This window comes from Oncorhynchus mykiss, chromosome 6 (assembly GCF_013265735.2).
Source record: "Oncorhynchus mykiss isolate Arlee chromosome 6, USDA_OmykA_1.1, whole genome shotgun sequence".
Lineage (NCBI taxonomy): Eukaryota > Metazoa > Chordata > Actinopteri > Salmoniformes > Salmonidae > Oncorhynchus > Oncorhynchus mykiss.
In genome coordinates this window covers 55,968-76,452 of record NC_048570.1, presented here as the reverse complement: position 1 = coordinate 76,452, position 20,485 = coordinate 55,968, and the positions used below count along the sequence as shown (strand labels likewise).

Sequence of the window (20,485 nt, the reverse complement as noted above, 5' to 3'; positions counted from 1 at the left end):
AGTATTACAGTATTATAGTACTACAGTATTGCAGTATTAGAGTTCTACAGTATTACAGTACTAGAGTACTACAGTACTAGAGTATTGCAGCATTATAGTACTACAGTACTACAGAATTACAGTATTACAGTACTACAGTATTACAGTACTAGAGTATTACAGTATTACAGTACTGGAGTATTAAAGTATTACAGTACTGGAGTATTACAGTATTACAGTTATACAGTAGTACAGTACTAGAGTATTGCAGTACTACAGTACTAGAGTATTACAGTATAATAGTACTACAGTATTACAGTACTAGAGTATTACAGTATTATAGTACTACAGTATTACAGTATTATACTTCTACCGTATTACAGTACTAGAGTATTACAGTATTATAGTACTACGGTATTACAGTACTAGAGTATTACAGTATTACAGTTCTACAGTATTACAGTATCCCAGTACTAGAGTATTACAGTATTACAGTACTAGAGTATTACAGTACTAGAGTATTACAGGATTATAGTACTACAGTATTACAGTATTACAGTACTAGAGTATTACAGTACTAGAGTATTACAGTATTACAGTACTAGAGTATTACAGTATTATAGTACTACAGTATTACAGTACTATAGTATTACAGTACTACAGTAGTACAGTACTAGAGTATTACAGTATTACAGTACTAGAGTATTACAGTACTACAGTACTAGAGTATTACAGTACTACACTACTACTATGTTCTAGACTAGAGAGACCAAATATAGAAATAAAAATCTACATAATGAATTGGAAGAAAACATTTACATAATAATAAATTGAAATAAAGATTAACATAATTAATATATATCAAATGTATATAATGAATAGGAATACATATTAACATAATTAATAGGAATATCAGACAGTAAAAAAAAACTGAACAAAGACATAAAAGACCACATGACCCATTGGGACATGTAACATGAGTTACAGAAATCACATGACACATTGGGACATGTAACATGAGTTACAGAAATCACATGACCCATTGGGACATGTAACATGAGTTACAGAAATCACATGACACATTGGGACCTGTAACATGAGTTACAGAAATCACATGACACATTGGGACATGTAACATGAGTTACAGAAATCACATGACACATTGGGACATGTAACATGAGTTACAGAAATCACATGACACATTGGGACATGTAACATGAGTTACAGAAATCACATGACACATTGGGACATGTAACATGAGTTACAGAAATCACATGACACATTGGGACCTGTAACATGAGTAACAGAAATCACATGACACATTGGGACATGTAACATGAGTTACAGAAATCACATGACACATTGGGACATGTAACATGAGTTACAGAAATCACATGACACATTGGGACATGTAACATGAGTTACAGAAATCACATGACACATTGGGACATGAGTTACAGAAATCACATGACACATTGGGACCTGTAACGTGAGTTACAGAAATCACATGACACATTGGGACATGTAACATGAGTTACAGAAATCACATGACACATTGGGACCTGTAACATGAGTTACAGAAATCACATGACACATTGGGACATGTAACATGAGTTACAGAAATCACATGACACATTGGGACATGTAACATGAGTTACAGAAATCACATGACACATTGGGACATGTAACATGAGTTACAGAAATCACATGACACATTGGGACATGTAACATGAGTTACAGAAATCACATGACACATTGGGACCTGTAACATCAGTAACAGAAATCACATGACACATTGGGACATGTAACATGAGTTACAGAAATCACATGACACATTGGGACATGTAACATGAGTTACAGAAATCACATGACACATTGGGACATGTAACATGAGTTACAGAAATCACATGACACATTGGGACATGTAACATGAGTTACAGAAATCACATGACACATTGGGACCTGTAACATGAGTTACAGAAATCACATGACACATTGGGACATGTAACATGAGTTACATAAATCACATGACACATTGGGACCTGTAACATGAGTTACAGAAATCACATGACACATTGGGACATGTAACATGAGTTACAGAAATCACATGACACATTGGGACCTGTAACATGAGTTACAGAAATCACATGACACATTGGGACCTGTAACATGAGTTACAGAAATCACATGACACATTGGGACATGTAACATGAGTTACAGAAATCACATGACACATTGGGACATGTAACATGAGTTACAGAAATCACATGACACATTGGGACATATTACATGAGTTACAGAAATCACATGACACATTGGGAGATGTACCATGAGTTACATAAATCACATGACACATTGGGACCTATTACCTGAGTTACAGAAATCACATGACCCATTGGGACCTGTAACATGAGTTACAGAAATCACATGACACATTGGGACATGTAGCATGAGTTACAGAAATCACATGACACATTGGGACATGAGTTACAGAAATCACATGACACATTGGGACATGTAACATGAGTTACAGAAATCACATGACACATTGGGACATATTACATGAGTTACAGAAATCACATGACCCATTGGGACATATTACATGAGTTACAGAAATCACATGACACATTGGGACCTCAGTCTCAGAGATCACGACAGGCATTAGCTAACAGACACACGCACCTGTAAATAAATAATGAGACGTTTGGCCTTCAGGTCCCAGATGAAAGAAAGTGCATCTCTGTGTCCACGTTGGGGGCCTGGCACTCTGCCCCCCCCCCTTCCCTCCCTGCCTCCCCCACCCTCCCCCTGCCCCCCCCTCTCCCTTGGCCCTGCGGGCTGAAGACAGAGGGGAAGGCATTTTTAAAGGCCTTTCTGAAGTTGTTGCCCATGAAAGCGTAGACCAGAGGGTTGACAGAAGAGTTGGAGTAGGACATGCAGTGGGCCCAGATCTTCACCTGGCAAACAAAACATCACTTTATTTACATGTAATTAACCAAAACGAAACCAATCAAACAAACACTTTATTTTCACGTTATAAAACAAAACAAAACCAGCACTTTATTTACACGTGCACTTAAAAAATTATATATATTTCCCCTTTATTTAACCAGGTAGGCTAGTTGAGAACAAGTGCTCATTTGCAACTGCGACCTGGCCAAGATAAAGCAAAGCAGTGCGACAGAAACAACACAGAGTTACACATGGAATAAGTCAATAACACAATATAAATATCTATATACAGTGTGTGCAGATGTAGTAAGATTAGGGAGGTAAGGCAATAACTAGGCCATAGAGGCGAAAATAATTACAATTTAGCATTACCACTGGAGTGATAGATGTGCAGATGATGATGTGTAGGTAGAGATACCGGAGTGCAAAGGAGCAAAAAACAAATAACAGTATGGGGATGAGGTAGTTGGGTAGGCTATTTACGGATGGGCTATGTACAGGTGCCATGATCGGTAAGCTGCTCTGACAGCTGATGCTTAAAGCTAGTGAGGGAGATATGAGACCAGCTTCAGTGATTTTTGCAGTTCGTTCCAGTCATTGGCAGCAGAGAATTGGGAGGAGAGGCGGCCAAAGGAGGAATTGGCTTTGGGGATGACCAGTGAAATATACCTGCTGGAGAGTGTGCTACGGGTGGGTGCTGCTATGGTGACCAGTGAGCTGAGATAAGGCTGGGATAAGGTGGGGCAAAGACTTATAGATGCCATGGAGCCAGTGGGTTTATCGACGAGTATGAAGCGAGGGCCAACCAACGAGAGAGTACAGGTCACAGTGGTGGGTCGTATATGGGGCTTTGGTTACAAATAGAATACATCCAATTTGCTGAGTAGAGTGAATCCAGGCTATTTTGTAAATGACATCGCTGAAGTCATGGATCAGTAGGATAGTCAGTTTTACGAGGGTATGTTTGGCAGTGTGAGTGTGATGCTTTGTTGCGAAATAGGAAGCCAATTCTAGATTTAACTTTGGATTGGATATGTTTGATGTGAGTGTGGAAGGAGAGTTTATAGTCTATAGAGACACCTAGGTATTTGTAGTTGTCCACATATTATTTTTTACCCCTTTTTTCTCCCCAATTTCGTGGTATCCAATTGTTAGTAATTGTCTCATCGATGCAACTCCCGTACGGACTCGGGAGAGACGAAGGTTGAGAGCCATGTGTCCTCCGAAACACAACCCAACCAAGTCCTCTGTTCATCGCTCCACCATCTCTGTTCAGCGCTCCACCATCTCTGTTCAGCGCTCCACCATCTCTGTTCAGTGCTCTACCATCTCTGTTCAACGCTCCACCATCTCTGTTCAGTGCTCCACCATCTCTGTTCAGCGCTCCACCATCTCTGTTCAGCGCTCCACCATCTCTGTTCAGCGCTCCACCATCTCTGTTCAGCGCTCCACCATCTCTGTTCAGCGCTCCACCATATCTGTTCAGTACTCCACCATCTCTGTTCAGTGCTCCACCATCTCTGTTCAGCGCTCCACCATCTCTGTTCAGCGCTCCACCATCTCTGTTCAGTGCTCTACCATCTCTGTTCAACGCTCCACCATCTCTGTTCAGTGCTCCACCATCTCTGTTCAGCGCTCCACCATCTCTGTTCAGCGCTCCACCATCTCTGTTCAGCGCTCCACCATCTCTGTTCAGTGCTCCACCATATCTGTTCAGTACTCCACCATCTCTGTTCAGTGCTCCACCATCTCTGTTCAGCGCTCCACCATCTCTGTTCAGTGCTCCACCATCTCTGTTCAGCGCTCCACCATCTCTGTTCAGTGACTGCCAGGGTTGGGGTCAAATTCCATTGAAATTCCAATATATTCAGAAAGTAAACCAAATTCAAATTCTAACGCCACATTTTCTGTCATTGAAACGCATTGAAAATTATTTGAGTTGTAATTTCAGTGTACTTCCTGAATTGAAGAGACATTAAATGGAGTTAACCTCAAGCCTGCTATTTGTCCACTGTGATGACGGGTGGCTTGTTACCATAGAATAGCTATAGAACTCAATTTAATGAATAGGCAGCAGGATAACTCTAGTGGGAACTAATCAGGTTGGCTAAAGGAGAAGGGACTAATACAAGGCTGGGGTAGATCGCATTTGGAATATGGCGGAATATTGGAATAGGGCAGACAGACAGACAGACAGACAGACAGACATAGTTACCTTGTAGAGTATGTAGGACAGACAGACAAACAGACTTACCTTTTAGAGTGCGTAGGGCAGACAGACAGAGTTAACATGTAGAGTGCGTAGGGCAGACAGACAGAGTTACCTTGTAGAGTGCATAGGACAGACAGACAGACTTACCTTGAAGAGTGTGTAGGGCAGACAGACAGAGACACCTTTTAGAGTGCGTAAGGCAGACAGAAAGACAGAAAGAGTTACCTTGTAGTGTGCATAGGGCAGACAGACTAACAGACAGACAGACATACTTACCTTTTATAGTGTGTGGGGCAGACAGACTAACAGACAGACAGACAGACTTACCTTTTAGAGTGTGTAGGGCAGACAGACCTTTACCTTGAAGAGTGTGTAGGGCAGACAGACAGACAGACAGACTTACTTACCTTGTAGCGTGCATAGGGTAGACAGACAAACAGAGTTACCTTGTAGAGTGTGTAGGGCAGACAGAGTTACCTTGTAGAGTGTGTAGGAGCGCAGGTGTGGTCCGAAGGCCTGGAGCAGGATGCAGATCTGGATGGGCCCCCAGCACACAGTGAACAGAGCCACCATCACCACCACCATCCTAGAGACACGAGCCCTGACTGTTGCACCACGTTCTGCTTGGGCTATTACCTACAGGGGGTAGGGGTAGGGGTTAAGGTTAGGGGATGGGGTTAGAGGATGGGGTTAGGGGAGGGTTAGAGGATGGGGTTAGGGGAGGGTTAGAGGATGGGGTAAGGGGAGGGTTAGAGGATGGGGTTAGGGGAGGGTTAGGGGATGGGGTTAGGGGAGGGTTAGAGGATGGGGTTAGGGGAGGGTTAGAGGATGGGGTTAGGGTAAGGTTAGGGGTTAAGGTTAGGGGAAGGTTAGATGATGGGGTTAGGGGAGGGTTAGAGGATGGGGTTAGGGGAGGGTTAGAGGATGGGGTTAGGGGATGGGGTTAGAGGATGGGGTTAGAGGATGGGGTTAGGGGAGGGTTAGAGGATGGGGTTAGGGGAGGGTTAGAGGATGGGGTTAGGGGATGGGGTTAGGGGAGGGTTAGAGGATGGGGTTAGGGGAGGGTTAGGGGAGGGTTAGAGGATGGGGTTAGGGGAGGGTTAGGGGAGGGTTAGAGGAGGGTTAGAGGATGGGGTTAGGGGAGGGTTAGAGAATGGGGTTAGGGGAGGGTTAGGGGAGGGTTAGAGGATGGGGTCAGGGGAGGGTTAGGGGAGGGTTAGGGGAGGGTTAGAGGATGGGGTTAGGGTATGGGGTTAGGGGAAGGTTAGAGGATGGGGTTAGGGGAGGGTTAGAGGATGGGGTTAGAGGATGGGGTTAGATGACGGGGTTAGAGGATGGGGTTAGGGGAAGGTTAGAGGATGGGGTTAGGGGAGGGTTAGAGCTAATGCTTGCGGATTGCTAATGTTTCCATGGAAACATGCAGAATGAGCTAGAGGTTATGCTGTTCTGTGTGTTGGCCATAGGTTCCTACAAGGCTCAGAGGAATGGGCAGGGAGATGGGAGTTACGGGAGGGTTAGAGGATGGGGTTAGAGGAGGGTTAGAGGATGGGGTTAGGGGATGGGGTTAGAGGATGGGGTTAGGGGAGGGTTAGGGGAGGGTTAGAGGATGGGGTTAGGGGAGGGTTAGGGGAGGGTTAGAGGATGGGGTTAGGGGATGGGGTTAGGGGAAGGTTAGAGGATGGGGTTAGGGGAGGGTTAGAGGATGGGGTTAGAGGATGGGGTTAGAGGACATGGTTAGAGGTGGGTTAGGGGATGGGGTTAGGGGAGGGTTAGGGGAGGGTTAGAGGATGGGGTTAGGGGAGGGTTAGGGGAGGGTTAGGGGAGGGTTAGAGGATGGGGTTAGGGGATGGGGTTAGGGGAAGGTTAGAGGATGGGGTTAGGGGAGGGTTAGAGGATGGGGTTAGAGGATGGGGTTAGAGGACATGGTTAGAGGTGGGTTAGGGGATGGGGTTAGGGGAAGGTTAGAGGATGGGGTTAGGGGAGGGTTAGAGGATGGGGTTAGGGGAGGGTTAGAGGACGGGGTTAGAGGAGGGTTAGAGGATGGGGTTAGGGGATGGGGTTAGAGGATGGGGTTAGGGGAGGGTTAGAGGATGGGGTTAGGGGAGGGTTAGGGGAGGGTTAGAGGATGGGGTTAGGGGATGGGGTTAGGGGAAGGATAGAGGATGGGGTTAGGGGAGGGTTAGAGGATGGGGTTAGAGGACGGGGTTAGAGGTGGGTTAGGGGATGGGGTTAGGGGAAGGTTAGAGGAGGGGGTTAGGGGAGGGTTAGAGGATGGGGTTAGAGGAGGGTTAGAGGATGGGGTTAGGGGAGGTTTAGAGGATGGGGTTAGGGGAGGGTTAGAGGATGGGGTTAGGGGAGGGTTAGAGGATGGGGTTAGGGGAGGGTTAGAAGATGGGGTTAGGGGAGGGTTAGAGGATGGGGTTAGGGGATGGGGTTAGGGGAGGGTTAGAGGATGGGGTTAGGGTAAGGTTAGAGGATGGGGTTAGGGTAAGGTTAGGGGTTAAGGTTAGGGGAAAGTTAGATGATGGGGTTAGAGGATGGGGTTAGAGGATGGGGTTAGGGGAGGGTTAGAGGATGGGGTTAGGGGAGGGTTAGAGGATGGGGTTAGGGGAGGGTTAGAGGATGGGGTTAGGGGTTAAGGTTAGGGGAGGGTTAGAGGATGGGGTTAGGGGAGGGATAGAGGATGGGGTTAGGGGAGGGTTAGAGGATGGGGTTAGGGGAGGGATAGAGGATGGGATTAGGGGAAGGATAGAGGATGGGGTTAGGGGAAGGTTAGAGGATGGGGTTAGGGGAAGGTTAGAGGATGGGGTTAGAGGATGGGGTTAGGGGAGGGTTAGAGGATGGGGTTAGAGGAGGGTTAGATGATGGGGTTAGGGGAAGGTTAGAGGATGGGGTTAGGGGAAGGTTAGAGGATGGGGTTAGAGGATGGGGTTAGGGGAGAGTTAGAGGATGGGGTTAGAGGAGGGTTAGAGGATGGGGTTAGGGCAGGGTTAGAGGATGGGGTTAGGGGAGGGTTAGGGGATGGGGTTAGGGGAGGGTTAGAAGATGGGGTTAGGGGAGGGTTAGAGGAGGGTTAGAGGATGGGGTTAGGGGAGGGTTAGGGGATGGGGTTAGGGGAGGGTTAGAGGATGTGGTTAGGGGAGGGTTAGGGGATGGGGTTAGAGGATGGGGTTGGGGGAAGGTTAGAGGATGGGGTTAGCGGAGGGTTAGGGGATGGGGTTAGGGGAGGGTTAGGGGATGGGGTTAGGGGAGGGTTAGAGGATGGGGTTAGGGGAAGGTTAGAGGATGGGGTTAGGGGATGGGGTTAGGGGAGGGTTAGGGGATGGGGTTGGGGGAAGGTTAGGGGATGGGGTTAGGGGAGGGTTAGAGGATGGGGTTAGAGGATGGGGTTAGGGGAAGGTTAGGGGATGGGGTTAGGGGAAGGTTAGAGGAGGGTTAGAGGATGGGGTTAGGGGAGGGTTAGAGGATGGGGTTAGGGGAGGGTTAGAGGATGGGGTTAGGGGCGGGTTAGAGGATGGGGTTAGGGGAGGGTTAGAGGATGGGGTTAGGGGAGGGATAGAGGATGGGGTTAGGGGAGGGATAGAGGATGGGGTTAGGGGAGGGATAGAGGATGGGGTTAGAGGATGGGGTTAGGGGAGGGTTAGAGGATGGGGTTAGGGGAGGGTTAGAGAATGGGGTTAGAGGAGGGTTAGATGATGGGGTTAGGGGAAGGTTAGAGGATGGGGTTAGGGGAAGGTTAGAGGATGGGGTTAGAGGATGGGGTTAGGGGAGGGTTAGAGGATGGGGTTAGAGGAGGGTTAGAGGATGGGGTTAGGGGAGGGTTAGAGGATGGGGTTAGGGGAGGGTTAGGGGATGGGGTTAGGGGAGGGATAGAGGATGGGATTAGGGGAAGGATAGAGGATGGGGTTAGGGGAAGGTTAGAGGATGGGGTTAGGGGAAGGTTAGAGGATGGGGTTAGAGGATGGGGTTAGGGGAGGGTTAGAGGATGGGGTTAGAGGAGGGTTAGATGATGGGGTTAGGGGAAGGTTAGAGGATGGGGTTAGGGGAAGGTTAGAGGATGGGGTTAGAGGATGGGGTTAGGGGAGAGTTAGAGGATGGGGTTAGAGGAGGGTTAGAGGATGGGGTTAGGGCAGGGTTAGAGGATGGGGTTAGGGGAGGGTTAGGGGATGGGGTTAGGGGAGGGTTAGAAGATGGGGTTAGGGGAGGGTTAGAGGAGGGTTAGAGGATGGGGTTAGGGGAGGGTTAGGGGATGGGGTTAGGGGAGGGTTAGAGGATGTGGTTAGGGGAGGGTTAGGGGATGGGGTTAGAGGATGGGGTTGGGGGAAGGTTAGAGGATGGGGTTAGCGGAGGGTTAGGGGATGGGGTTAGGGGAGGGTTAGGGGATGGGGTTAGGGGAGGGTTAGAGGATGGGGTTAGGGGAAGGTTAGAGGATGGGGTTAGGGGATGGGGTTAGGGGAGGGTTAGGGGATGGGGTTGGGGGAAGGTTAGGGGATGGGGTTAGGGGAGGGTTAGAGGATGGGGTTAGAGGATGGGGTTAGGGGAAGGTTAGGGGATGGGGTTAGGGGAAGGTTAGAGGAGGGTTAGAGGATGGGGTTAGGGGAGGGTTAGAGGATGGGGTTAGGGGAGGGTTAGAGGATGGGGTTAGGGGCGGGTTAGAGGATGGGGTTAGGGGAGGGTTAGAGGATGGGGTTAGGGGAGGGATAGAGGATGGGGTTAGGGGAGGGATAGAGGATGGGGTTAGGGGAGGGATAGAGGATGGGGTTAGAGGATGGGGTTAGGGGAGGGTTAGAGGATGGGGTTAGGGGAGGGTTAGAGAATGGGGTTAGAGGAGGGTTAGATGATGGGGTTAGGGGAAGGTTAGAGGATGGGGTTAGGGGAAGGTTAGAGGATGGGGTTAGAGGATGGGGTTAGGGGAGGGTTAGAGGATGGGGTTAGAGGAGGGTTAGAGGATGGGGTTAGGGGAGGGTTAGAGGATGGGGTTAGGGGAGGGTTAGGGGATGGGGTTAGGGGATGGGGTTAGAGGATGGGGTTAGGGGAGGGTTAGAGGATGGGGTTAGGGGAGGGTTAGAGGAGGGTTAGAGGATGGGGTTAGGGGATGGGGTTAGGGGAGGGTTAGAAAATGGGGTTAGGGGAAGGTTAGAGGATGGGGTTAGAGGATGGGGTTAGGGGAAGGTTAGAGGATGGGGTTAGGGGAGGGTTAGGGGATGGGGTTAGGGGAGGGTTAGAGGATGGGGTTAGGGGAAGGTTAGAGGATGGGGTTAGAGGATGGGGTTAGGGGAAGGTTAGAGGATGGGGTTAGGGGAGGGTTAGGGGATGGGGTTAGGGGAGGGTTAGAGGATGGGGTTAGGGGAAGGTTAGAGGATGGGGTTAGGGGATGGGGTTAGGGGAGTGTTAGGGGATGGGGTTGGGGGAGGGTTAGAGGATGGGGTTAGGGGAGGGTTAGAGGATGTGGTTAGGGGAGGGTTAAAGGATGGGGTTAGGGTAAGGATAGAGGACGGGGTTGGGGGAGGGTTAGAGGATGGGGTTAGGGGAGGGTTAGAGGATGGGGTTGGGGAGGGTTAGAGGATGGGGTTAGGGGAGGGTTAGAGGATGGGGTTAGGGGAAGGTTAGAGGATGGGGTTAGGGGAGGGTTAGAGGATGGGGTTAGGGGAGGGTTAGAGGATGGGGTTAGGGTAAGGATAGAGGACGGGGTTAGGGGAGGGTTAGAGGATGGGGTTAGGGTAAGAGGTAGACAGGTTGTGTTGTCTAACTACCTGGTAGTTGCTGTCGGTGGGCTGTACCGAGGGCTGTCCCATGCGTTTGATCATGAAGGCGTAACAGAAGCAGATGGTGACGAGAGGTAACAGGTAGACAGCCAGGAAGCTGTAAAGGATAAACGCTCTCTGGAGGCGGGCTGAAGGAAACACTTCGCTGCAGTAGGTCTGGGGACCGAACCAACAGCCTTCTTCTAAACGCTGATACAGAGCTATAGGCACTGACAGCAGGAGAGAACCTGGGGGAAGGATGGAGAGATGGAGAGATATGGAGACAGAGTGATGGAGAGGGAGAGATGGAGAGATGAGAGATAGAGGTGGAGAGATGGAGATAGAGATGTGGAGAGATGGAGAGATAGAGATGGCGAGAGAGAGAGATGGAGAGCAGGATAGATAGAGATAGAGATGGAGAGGTGGAGAGATGGAGAGATGAGAGATGGAGAGGTGGAGAGATGGAGATAGAGAGATAGAGAGATGAGAGATAGAGATGGAGAGGTGGAGAGATGGAGAGATGAGAGATGGAGAGGTGGAGAGATGGAGAGATAGAGATGGCGAGAGAGAGAGATGGAGAGCAGGATAGATAGAGATAGAGATGGAGATGGAGAGAGAGAGAGGGAGAGATGGAGAGCAGGATAGATGGAGAGATGGACATGGAGTGATGGAGATGGAGATATACAAAGCTGTGAACGACCTGAGAGACAAGACAAGAAGGGCATTCTATGCCATCAAAAGGAACATAAAATTCAACATACCAATTAGGATCTGGCAAAAAATACTTGAATCAGTTATAGAACCCATTGCCCTCTATGGTTGTGAGGTCTGGGGTCCGCTCCCCAACCAATAATTCACAAAATGGGACAAACACCAAATTGAGACTGCAGAATTAGGCCGATACCCACTAATTATCAAAATCCAGAAAAGAGCCATTAAATTCTACAACCACCTAAAAGGAAGCGTTCCCAAACCTTCCATAACAAAGCCATCACCTACAGAGAGATGAACCTTGAGAAGAGTCCCCTAAGCAAGCTGGTCCTGGGGCTCTGTTCACAAACACAAACACATCCCACAGAGCCCCAGGACATCAGCACAATTAGACGCAACCAAATCATGGGAAAACAAAAAGATAATATAACTTGACACATTGGAAAGAATTACCAAAAAACTGAATAAACTAGAATGCTATTTGACGGTAAACAGAGTACACAGTGGCAGAATACCTGTCCACTATGACTGACCCAAATTTAAGGAAAGCTTTGACTATGTACAGACTCAGTGAGCGTAGCCTTGCTATTGAGAAAGGCTGTGGTAGGCAGACCTGGCTCTCAAGAGAAGACAGGCTATGTGCTCACTGCCCACAAAATGAGGTGGAAACTGAGATGCACTTCCCCTAACCTCCTGTCCAATGTACGACCATATTAGAGACACATATTTCCCTCAGATCCACAAAGAATTAGAAAACAAACCCGATTTTGATGAACTCCCATATCTACTGGGTGAAATTCCACAGTGTGGCATCACAGCAGCAAGATTTGTGACCTGTTGCCACAAGAAAAGGGCAACCAGGGAAGAACAAACACCATTGTAAATACAACCCATATTTATGCTTATTTATTTTCCCTTTTGTACATGAACCATTTGTACATCGTTACAAAACTATATATATATAATATTATTTATATATATATATAGTTTTGTAACGATGTACAAATGGTTCATGTACAAAAGAGAAAATAAATAAGCATAAATGAAATGTGGCAAAAGGTCGCAAAGTTCAAGGGGGCCGAGTGCCAAGGCACTTTGCGAAAGTATTCGGCCCCCTTGAACTTTGTGACCTTTTGCCACATTTCAGGCTTCAAACATAAAGATATAAAACTGTAGTTTTTTTGTGAAGAATCAACAACAAGTGGGACACAATCATGAAGTGGAACGACATTTATTGGATATTTCAAACTTTTTTAACAAATCAAAAACTGAAAAATTGGGCGTGCAACATTATTCAGCCCCCTTAAGTTAATACTTTGTAGCGCCACCTTTTGCTGCGATTACAGCTGTAAGTCGCTTGGGGTATGTCTCTATCAGTTTTGCACATCGAGAGACTAAGAATGTTTTCCCACTCCTCCTTGCAAAACAGCTCGAGCTCAGTGAGGTTGGATGGAGAGCATTTGTGAACAGCAGTTTTCAGTTCTTTCCACAGATTCTGAAACTATCCGCCGCCATTGTCGCAACCCCTATTACCAGCCTGTTCAACCTCTCTTTCATATCGTCTGAGATCCCCAAGGATTGGAAAGCTGCCGCAGTCATCCCCCTCTTCAAAGGGGGAGACACCCTGGACCCAAACTGTTACAGACCTATATCCATCCTGCCCTGCCTATCTAAGGTCTTCGAAAGCCAAGTCAACAAACAGGTCACTGACCATCTCGAATCCCACCGTACCTTCTCCGCTGTGCAATCTGGTTTCCGAGCCGGTCACGGGTGCACCTCAGCCACGCTCAAGGTACTAAACGATATCCTAACCGCCATCGATAAAAGACAGTACTGTGCAGCCGTCTTCATCGACCTTGCCAAGGCTTTCGACTCTGTCAATCACCATATTCTTATCGGCAGACTCAGTAGCCTCGGTTTTTCGGATGACTGCCTTGCCTGGTTCACCAATTACTTTGCAGACAGAGTTCAGTGTGTCAAATCGGAGGGCATGCTGTCCGGTCCTCTGGCAGTCTCTATGGGGGTGCCACAGGGTTCAATTCTCGGGCCGACTCTTTTCTCTGTATATATCAATGATGTTGCTCATACTGCGGGCGATTCCCTGATCCACCTCTACGCAGACGACACCATTCTATATACTTCCGGCCCGTCCTTGGACACTGTGCTATCTAACCTCCAAACAAGCTTCAATGCCATACAACACTCCTTCCGTGGCCTCCAATTGCTCTTAAACGCTAGTAAAACCAAATGCATGCTTTTCAACCGTTCGCTGCCTGCACCCGCACGCCTGACCAGCATCACCACCCTGGATGGTTCCGACCTTGAATATGTGGACATCTATAAGTACCTAGGTGTCTGGCTAGACTGTAAACTCTCCTTCCAGACTCATATCAAACATCTCCAATCGAAAATCAAATCAAGAGTCGGCTTTCTATTCCGCAACAAAGCCTCCTTCACTCACGCCGCCAAACTTACCCTAGTAAAACTGACTATCCTACCGATCCTCGACTTTGGCGATGTCATCTACAAAATTGCTTCCAACACTCTACTCAGCAAACTGGATGCAGTTTATAACAGTGCCATCCGTTTTGTCACTAAAGCACCTTATACCACCCACCACTGCGACTTGTATGCTCTTACCCCATGTGTAACTCTGTGTTGTCTGTTCACACTGCTATGCTTTATATTGGCCAGGTCGCAGTTGCAAATGAGAACTAGCCTACCTGGTTAAATAAAGGTGAAATAAAAATAAAAAATAAAAAGATTCTCGATTGGATTCAGGTCTGGACTTTGACTTGGCCATTCTAACACCTGGATATGTTTATTTTTGAACCATTCCATTGTAGATTTTGCTTTATGTTTTGGATCATTGTCTTGTTGGAAGACAAATCTCCGTCCCAGTCTCAGGTCTTTTGCAGACTCCATCAGGTTTTCTTCCAGAATGGTCCTGTATTTGGCTCCATCCATCTTCCCATCAATTTTAACCATCTTCCCTGTCCCTGCTGAAGAAAAGCAGGCCCAAACCATGATGCTGCCACCACCATGTTTGACAGTGGGGATGGTGTGTTCAGCTGTGTTGCTTTTACGCCAAACATAACGTTTTGCATTGTTGCCAAAAAGTTCAATTTTGGTTTCATCTGACCAGAGCACTTTCTTCCACATGTTTGGTGTGTCTCCCAGGTGGCTTGTGGCAAACTTTAAACGACACTTTTTATGGATATTTTTAAGAAATGGCTTTCTTCTTGCCACTCTTCCATAAAGGCCAGATTTGTGCAATATACAACTGATTGTTGTCCTATGGACAGAGTCTCCCACCTCAGCTGTAGATCTCTGCAGTTCATCCAGAGTGATCATGGGCCTCTTGGCTGCATCTCTGATCAGTCTTCTCCTTGTATGAGCTGAAAGTTTAGAGGGACGGCCAGGTCTTGGTAGATTTGCAGTGGTCTGATACTCCTTCCATTTCAATATTATCGCTTGCACAGTGCTCCTTGGGATGTTTAAAGCTTGGGAAATCTTTTTGTATCCAAATCCGGCTTTAAACTTCTTCACAACAGTATCTCGGACCTGCCTGGTGTGTTCCTTGTTCTTCATGATGCTCTCTGCGCTTTTAACGGACCTCTGAGACTATCACAGTGCAGGTGCATTTATACGGAGACTTGATTACACACAGGTGGATTGTATTTATCATCATTAGTCATTTAGGTCAACATTGGATCATTCAGAGATCCTCACTGAACTTCTGGAGAGAGTTTGCTGCACTGAAAGTAAAGGGGCTGAATAATTTTGCACGCCCAATTTTTCAGTTTTTGATTTGTATTGTTTATTTCACTTTTGTATATTATCTACCTCACTTGCTTTTGCAATGTTAACACGTTTCCCATGCCAATAAAACCCCTTGAATTGAATTGAATAGAGATGGAGATGGAGAGAAAAATAGATGTAGAGATAGATAGAGAGATAGAGATGGAGATATAGATTGATAAAGATGGGGAGATGGAGAGCAGGACAAATATAGAAGGAGAGATGGAGATGGAGAGAAGGAGAGATGGTGAGAAGGAGATTGAGAGAGGGAGATGGAGTGTGTGTGGTGTGTGTATGTGGTGTGTGGTGTGTGTGTGTGTGGTGTGTGTGTGTGTGGTTTGTGGTGTGTGTGGTGAGTGGTGTGGTGTGTGTGGTGTGGTGTGTGTGGTATGTGTGTGTGGTGTGTGTGGTTTGCGTGGTGTGTGTTTGTGGTGTGTGTGTGTGCGTGTGGTGTGTGTGGTGTGTGTGTGGTGTGTGTGGTATGTGTGTGTGGTATGTGTGTGTGGTTTGTGTGGTGTGTGTTTGTGGTGTGTGTGTGGTTTGTGTGGTATGTGTGTGTGGTTTGTGTGGTATGTGTGTGTGGTTTGTGTGGTGTGTGTGTGTGTGTGTGGTATGTGTGTGTGGTGTGTGGTTTGTGGTGTGTGTGGTGAGTGGTGTGGTGTGTGTGGTGCGTGTGGTGTGGTGTGTGTGGTATGTGTGTGTGGTTTGTGTGGTGTGTGTGTGTGTGTGTGGTATGTGTGTGTGGTGTGTGGTTTGTGGTGTGTGTGGTGAGTGGTGTGGTGCGTGTGGTGTGGTGTGTGTGGTGCGTGTGGTGTGGTGTGTGGTATGTGTGTGTGGTTTGTGTGGTGTGTGTTTGTGGTGTGTGTGGTGTGGTGTGTGGTGTGTGTGGTATGTGTGTGTGGTATGTGTGTGTGGTGTGTGTGGTGTGGTGTGTGTGGTTTGTGTGGTGTGTGTTTGTGGTGTGTGTGGTGTGTGTGGTATGTGTGTGTGGTGTGTGTGTGTGGTGTGTTTGGTATGTGTGTGTGGTTTGTGTGGTGTGTGTGTGTGGTGTGTGTGTGTGTGTGGTGTGTGGTGTGGTGTGTGAGGTATGTCTGCGTGGTTTGTGTGGTGTGTGTGTGTGTGTGGTGTGTGTGCGTGGTTTGTGTGGTGTGTGTGGTGTGTGTGTGTGTGGTGTGTGTGTGTGTGGTGTGTGTGTGTGGTGTGTGTGTGGTGTGGTGTGTGTGGTGTGGTGTGTGTGGTATGTGTGCGTGGTTTGTGTGGTGTGTGTGTGTGGTGTGTGTGTGTGTTGTGTGTGTGGTGTGTGGTGTGTGTGTGGTGTGTGTGTGGTGTGTGTGTGTGTGGTGTGTGTGTGTGGTGTGTGTGTGGTGTGTGTGTGTGTGGTGTGTGTGTGGTGTGTGTGTGTGGTGTGTGTGTGGTGTGTGTGTGTGGTGTGTGTGTGTGGTGTGTGTGTACCTATCCAGATGGAAACAGAGACCGTCACGGCCATGCGAGGGGTGCGGTGGCGTAGGGACTGTAGAGGGTAGACGGTCACATAGCAACGGTCAACACTCATAGCAGACAGAGTGATACAGGTCGCCTGGGCTGTCACCTGGAACACACAGATAAACAGGTCGACCTGGGCTGTCACCTGGAACACACAGATAAACAGGTCGACCTGGGCTGTCACCTGGAACACACAGATAAACAGGTCGACCTGGGCTGTCACCTGGAACACACAGATAAACAGGTCGACCTGAGCTTACACCTGGAACACACAGTTATACAGGTTACCTGGAACACACAGTTATACAGGTCACCTGGAACACACAGATAAACAGGTTGCCTGGCCTGTCACCTGGAACACACAGATAAACAGGTTGCCTGGCCTGTCACCTGGAACACACAGATAAACAGTTTGCCTGGCCTGTCACCTGGAACACACAGATAAACAGGTTGCCTTGCCTGGCCTGTGACCTGGAACACACAGATAAACAGGTTGCCTTGCCTGGCCTGTCACCTGGAACACACAGATAAACAGGTTGCCTGGCCTGTCACCTGAACACACAGTTATACAGGTCACCTGGAACACACAGTTATACAGGTCACCTGGAACACACAGTTATACAGGTCACCTGGAACACACAGTTATACAGGTCACCTGGAACACACTGTTATACAGGTCACATGGAACACACTGTTATACAGGTCACCTGGAACACACAGGTATACAGGTCACCTGGAACACACAGTTATACAGGTCACCTGGAACACACAGATAAACAGGTTGCCTGGCCTGTCACCTGAACACGCAGATAAACAGGTTGCCTGGCCTGTCACCTGAACACGCAGATAAACAGGTTGCCTGGCCTTTGACCTGGAACACACAGATAAACAGGTTGCCTGGCCTGTCACCTGGAACACACAGATAAACAGGTTGCCTGGCCTGTCACCTGAACACACAGTTATACAGGTCACCTGGAACACACTGTTATACAGGTCACCTGGAACACACAGTTATACAGGTCACCTGGAACACACAGTTATACAGGTCACCTGGAACACACCGTTATACAGGTCACCTGGAACACACAGTTATACAGGTCACCTGGAACACACAGTTATACAGGTCACCTGGAACACACAGTTATACAGGTCACCTGGAACACACTGTTATACAGGTCACCTGGAACACACTAATCACTATTGAATTTTTACAATAATTTCGTTAAAAGCACAAAAATCACCTTTGAGCTTCTATTTTTAGACAAAAACGATACAGACCCTGCAGAGTCCAACTCTGACCCCTGTGTGTGTCTTTTATGTGACCCACCTGTTGTAGGTAACTGACAGTCTGTGGTTTGTGTGTGACCCACCTGTTGTAGGTAACTGACAGTCTGTGGTTTGTGTGTGACCCACCTGTTGTAGGTAGCTGACAGTCAGTGGTTTGTGTGTGTGACCCACCTGTTGTAGGTAGCTGACCAGACGACACATGAGATCTCCGAACACCCAGCTTGGCAGAGGGTACAGGGTAGCGGTGAAGGGAACACAACACACCAGGAACATTATGTCTGTGGTGGCCAGGTTCACTGCAGCAACACAGGACAGAGAGGTTAGAGGTTAGAGGGTAGCCAGGAACACAGGACAGAGAGGTTATAGGGTAGCCAGGATCACAGGACAGAGAGGTTAGAGGGTAGCCAGGAACACAGGACAGAGAGGTTAGAGGGTAGCCAGGGACACAGGACAGAGAGGTTAGAGGGTAGCCAGGAACACAGGACAGAGAGGTTAGAGGGTAGAGAGTAGCCAAGGACACAGGACAGAGGGGTTAGAGGTTAGAGGGTAGCCAGGAACACAGGACAGAGAGGTTAGAGGGTAGAGGGTAGCCAGGAACACAGGACAGAGAGGTTAGAGGGTAGAGGGTAGCCAGAAACACAGGACAGAGAGGTTAGAGGGTAGCCAAGGACACAGGACAGAGAGGTTAGCGGTTAGAGGTTAGCCAGGAACACAGTACAGAGAGGTTAGATGGTAGCCAGGAACACAGGACAGAGAGGTTAGAGGGTAGCCAGGAACACAGGACAGAGAGGTTGGAGGGTAGAGGATAGTCAGGAACACAGGACAGAGAGGTTAGAGGGTAGAGGGTAGCCAGGAACACAGGACAGAGAGGTTAGAGGGTAGCCAGGAACACAGGACAGAGAGGTTAGCCAGGAACACAGGACAGAGAGGTTAGAGGTTAGAGGTTAGGGTAGCGTTGAAGGGGACACAACACACCAGGAACAAGATGTCTTTGTTTCACTGCAGCAACACGGCACAACGAGTACAGACACGTAGTAGAGGTTGATATAACAGAATGGTCACAGAGTTGACGTAACAGAGTTGACATAAGAGAGTTGACCTAACAGAGTTGACATAAGAGAGTTGACGTAACAGAGTTGACATAAGACAGTTGACGTAACAGAGTTGACATAAGAGAGTTGACGTAACAGAGTTGACGTAAGAGAGTTGACGTAAGAGAGTTGATGTAACAGAGTTGACGTAAGAGAGTTGATGTAACAGAGTTGACGTAAGAGAGTTGACATAAGAGTTGACATAACAGAGTTGATGTAACAGAGTTGACATAACAGAGTTGACGTAACAGAGTTGACGTAAGAGAGTTGATGTAACAGAGTTGACGTAAGAGAGTTGACATAAGAGTTGACATAACAGAGTTGATATAACAGAGTTGACATAACAGAGTTGACATAACAGAGTTGACGTAACAGAGTTGATATAACAGAGTTGACATAACAGAGTTGATATAACAGAGTTGACATACAGAACAGTACCTATATAGAAGTTGGTGACGGTCCTCATCTGCTGGTGCCTGGTAATAACGTGGATGACCAGAGAGTTCCCCACCAGGCCGACCAGCATGATGAGGCTGAACATGGTGGGCACCAGCCAGGCATCCACCAGCACCGGGGGTCCCTGGACATCCTGGTCCTCCAGAGAGGCTGACTGGTTACACAGTAAGCCTGAGAGGTCCGTTACGGCCAGGGGACGGAGGCTGCTGGGACCGGTCTCCACAGGGCTGTCTGTCATTATGCAAAAGTACTGCAGCTAGTCCGCTGCCCTAATCTAAAATAAGCAACAGTGGAAAAAGGATGTTAAAATATTTGTTCTATAAATAAAGGTGAACATAATATCTAATTTCTGTTTGATCTGTGGTTAGAATAATTTATCAAAGCTAGAGGTCGAGTCACCTGTTCGGAGTATTCCTCTTTTAGCTCACTCCTACCAAGATGTTGAGGACACTCGACGGCCAGTTCAGATCTCACACAGGAGACGGTCAATGTTCGCTCGTGTCCTCCTTCACCCTGGTCAATCTGTAGAATATCAGCTCTCAGTTCAAAGCACTCTGTCAAAGCCACAGCAATGGACAGAAAGACAGCACTGACTTCAGAGGTAGAGAGAAGAGAGGGGTGGGGAAGGGGGTAGAGAGAAGAGAGGGGAGGGGGTAGAGAGAAGAGAGGGGAGGGGAGGGGAAGGGGGTAGAGAGAAGAGAGGGGAGGGGAGGGGAAGGGGGTAGAGAGAAGAGAGGGGAGGGGGAAGAGAGAAGAGAGGGGGTAGAGAG

The 20,485-nt window shown here is 47.9% G+C and overlaps 1 protein-coding gene across 2 annotated transcripts; it reads right to left on the bottom strand.

Annotated features, from left to right (window-relative positions):
- Window positions 1–588: 588 nt before the first annotated feature.
- On the bottom strand, window positions 589–20,380 carry LOC118964800 (G-protein coupled receptor 54-like). Of its 2 annotated transcripts, XR_005051976.1 has the most exons (8): window positions 20,115–20,380; window positions 19,698–19,989; window positions 18,340–18,464; window positions 16,852–16,987; window positions 10,897–11,135; window positions 5,621–5,779; window positions 1,502–2,936; window positions 589–1,268 (listed from the first exon to the last, which is right to left on the bottom strand). XR_005051976.1 is itself a non-coding variant. In XM_036979169.1 (7 exons), exons 2-7 carry the CDS (start codon window positions 19,951–19,953, stop codon window positions 2,691–2,693), a joined length of 1,161 nt encoding a protein of 386 aa, XP_036835064.1. In that variant the 5' UTR covers window positions 19,954–19,989; window positions 20,115–20,380; the 3' UTR covers window positions 589–2,690. The 2 variants fall into 2 exon arrangements, 1 of the variants encoding a protein (XP_036835064.1); XM_036979169.1 differs by having other exon boundaries at window positions 589–2,936.
- Window positions 20,381–20,485: the final 105 nt, after the last annotated feature.

What these genes read in the sequence shown, in the direction of transcription:
- LOC118964800 (XM_036979169.1), bottom strand. Translation starts at nt 19,953, where the DNA reads ATGACAGACAGCCCTGTGGAGACCGGTCCCAGCAGCCTCCGTCCCCTG. An exon ending in TGGTCAGCTACCTACAACAG is followed by an intron (nt 16,988 to 18,339) that starts GTGGGTCACACA and finishes TGTGTGTTCCAG; the next exon opens with GTGACAGCCCAGGCGACCTG. An exon ending in CTCTGTTTCCATCTGGATAG is followed by an intron (nt 11,136 to 16,851) that starts GTACACACACAC and finishes TCCTTCCCCCAG; the next exon opens with GTTCTCTCCTGCTGTCAGTG.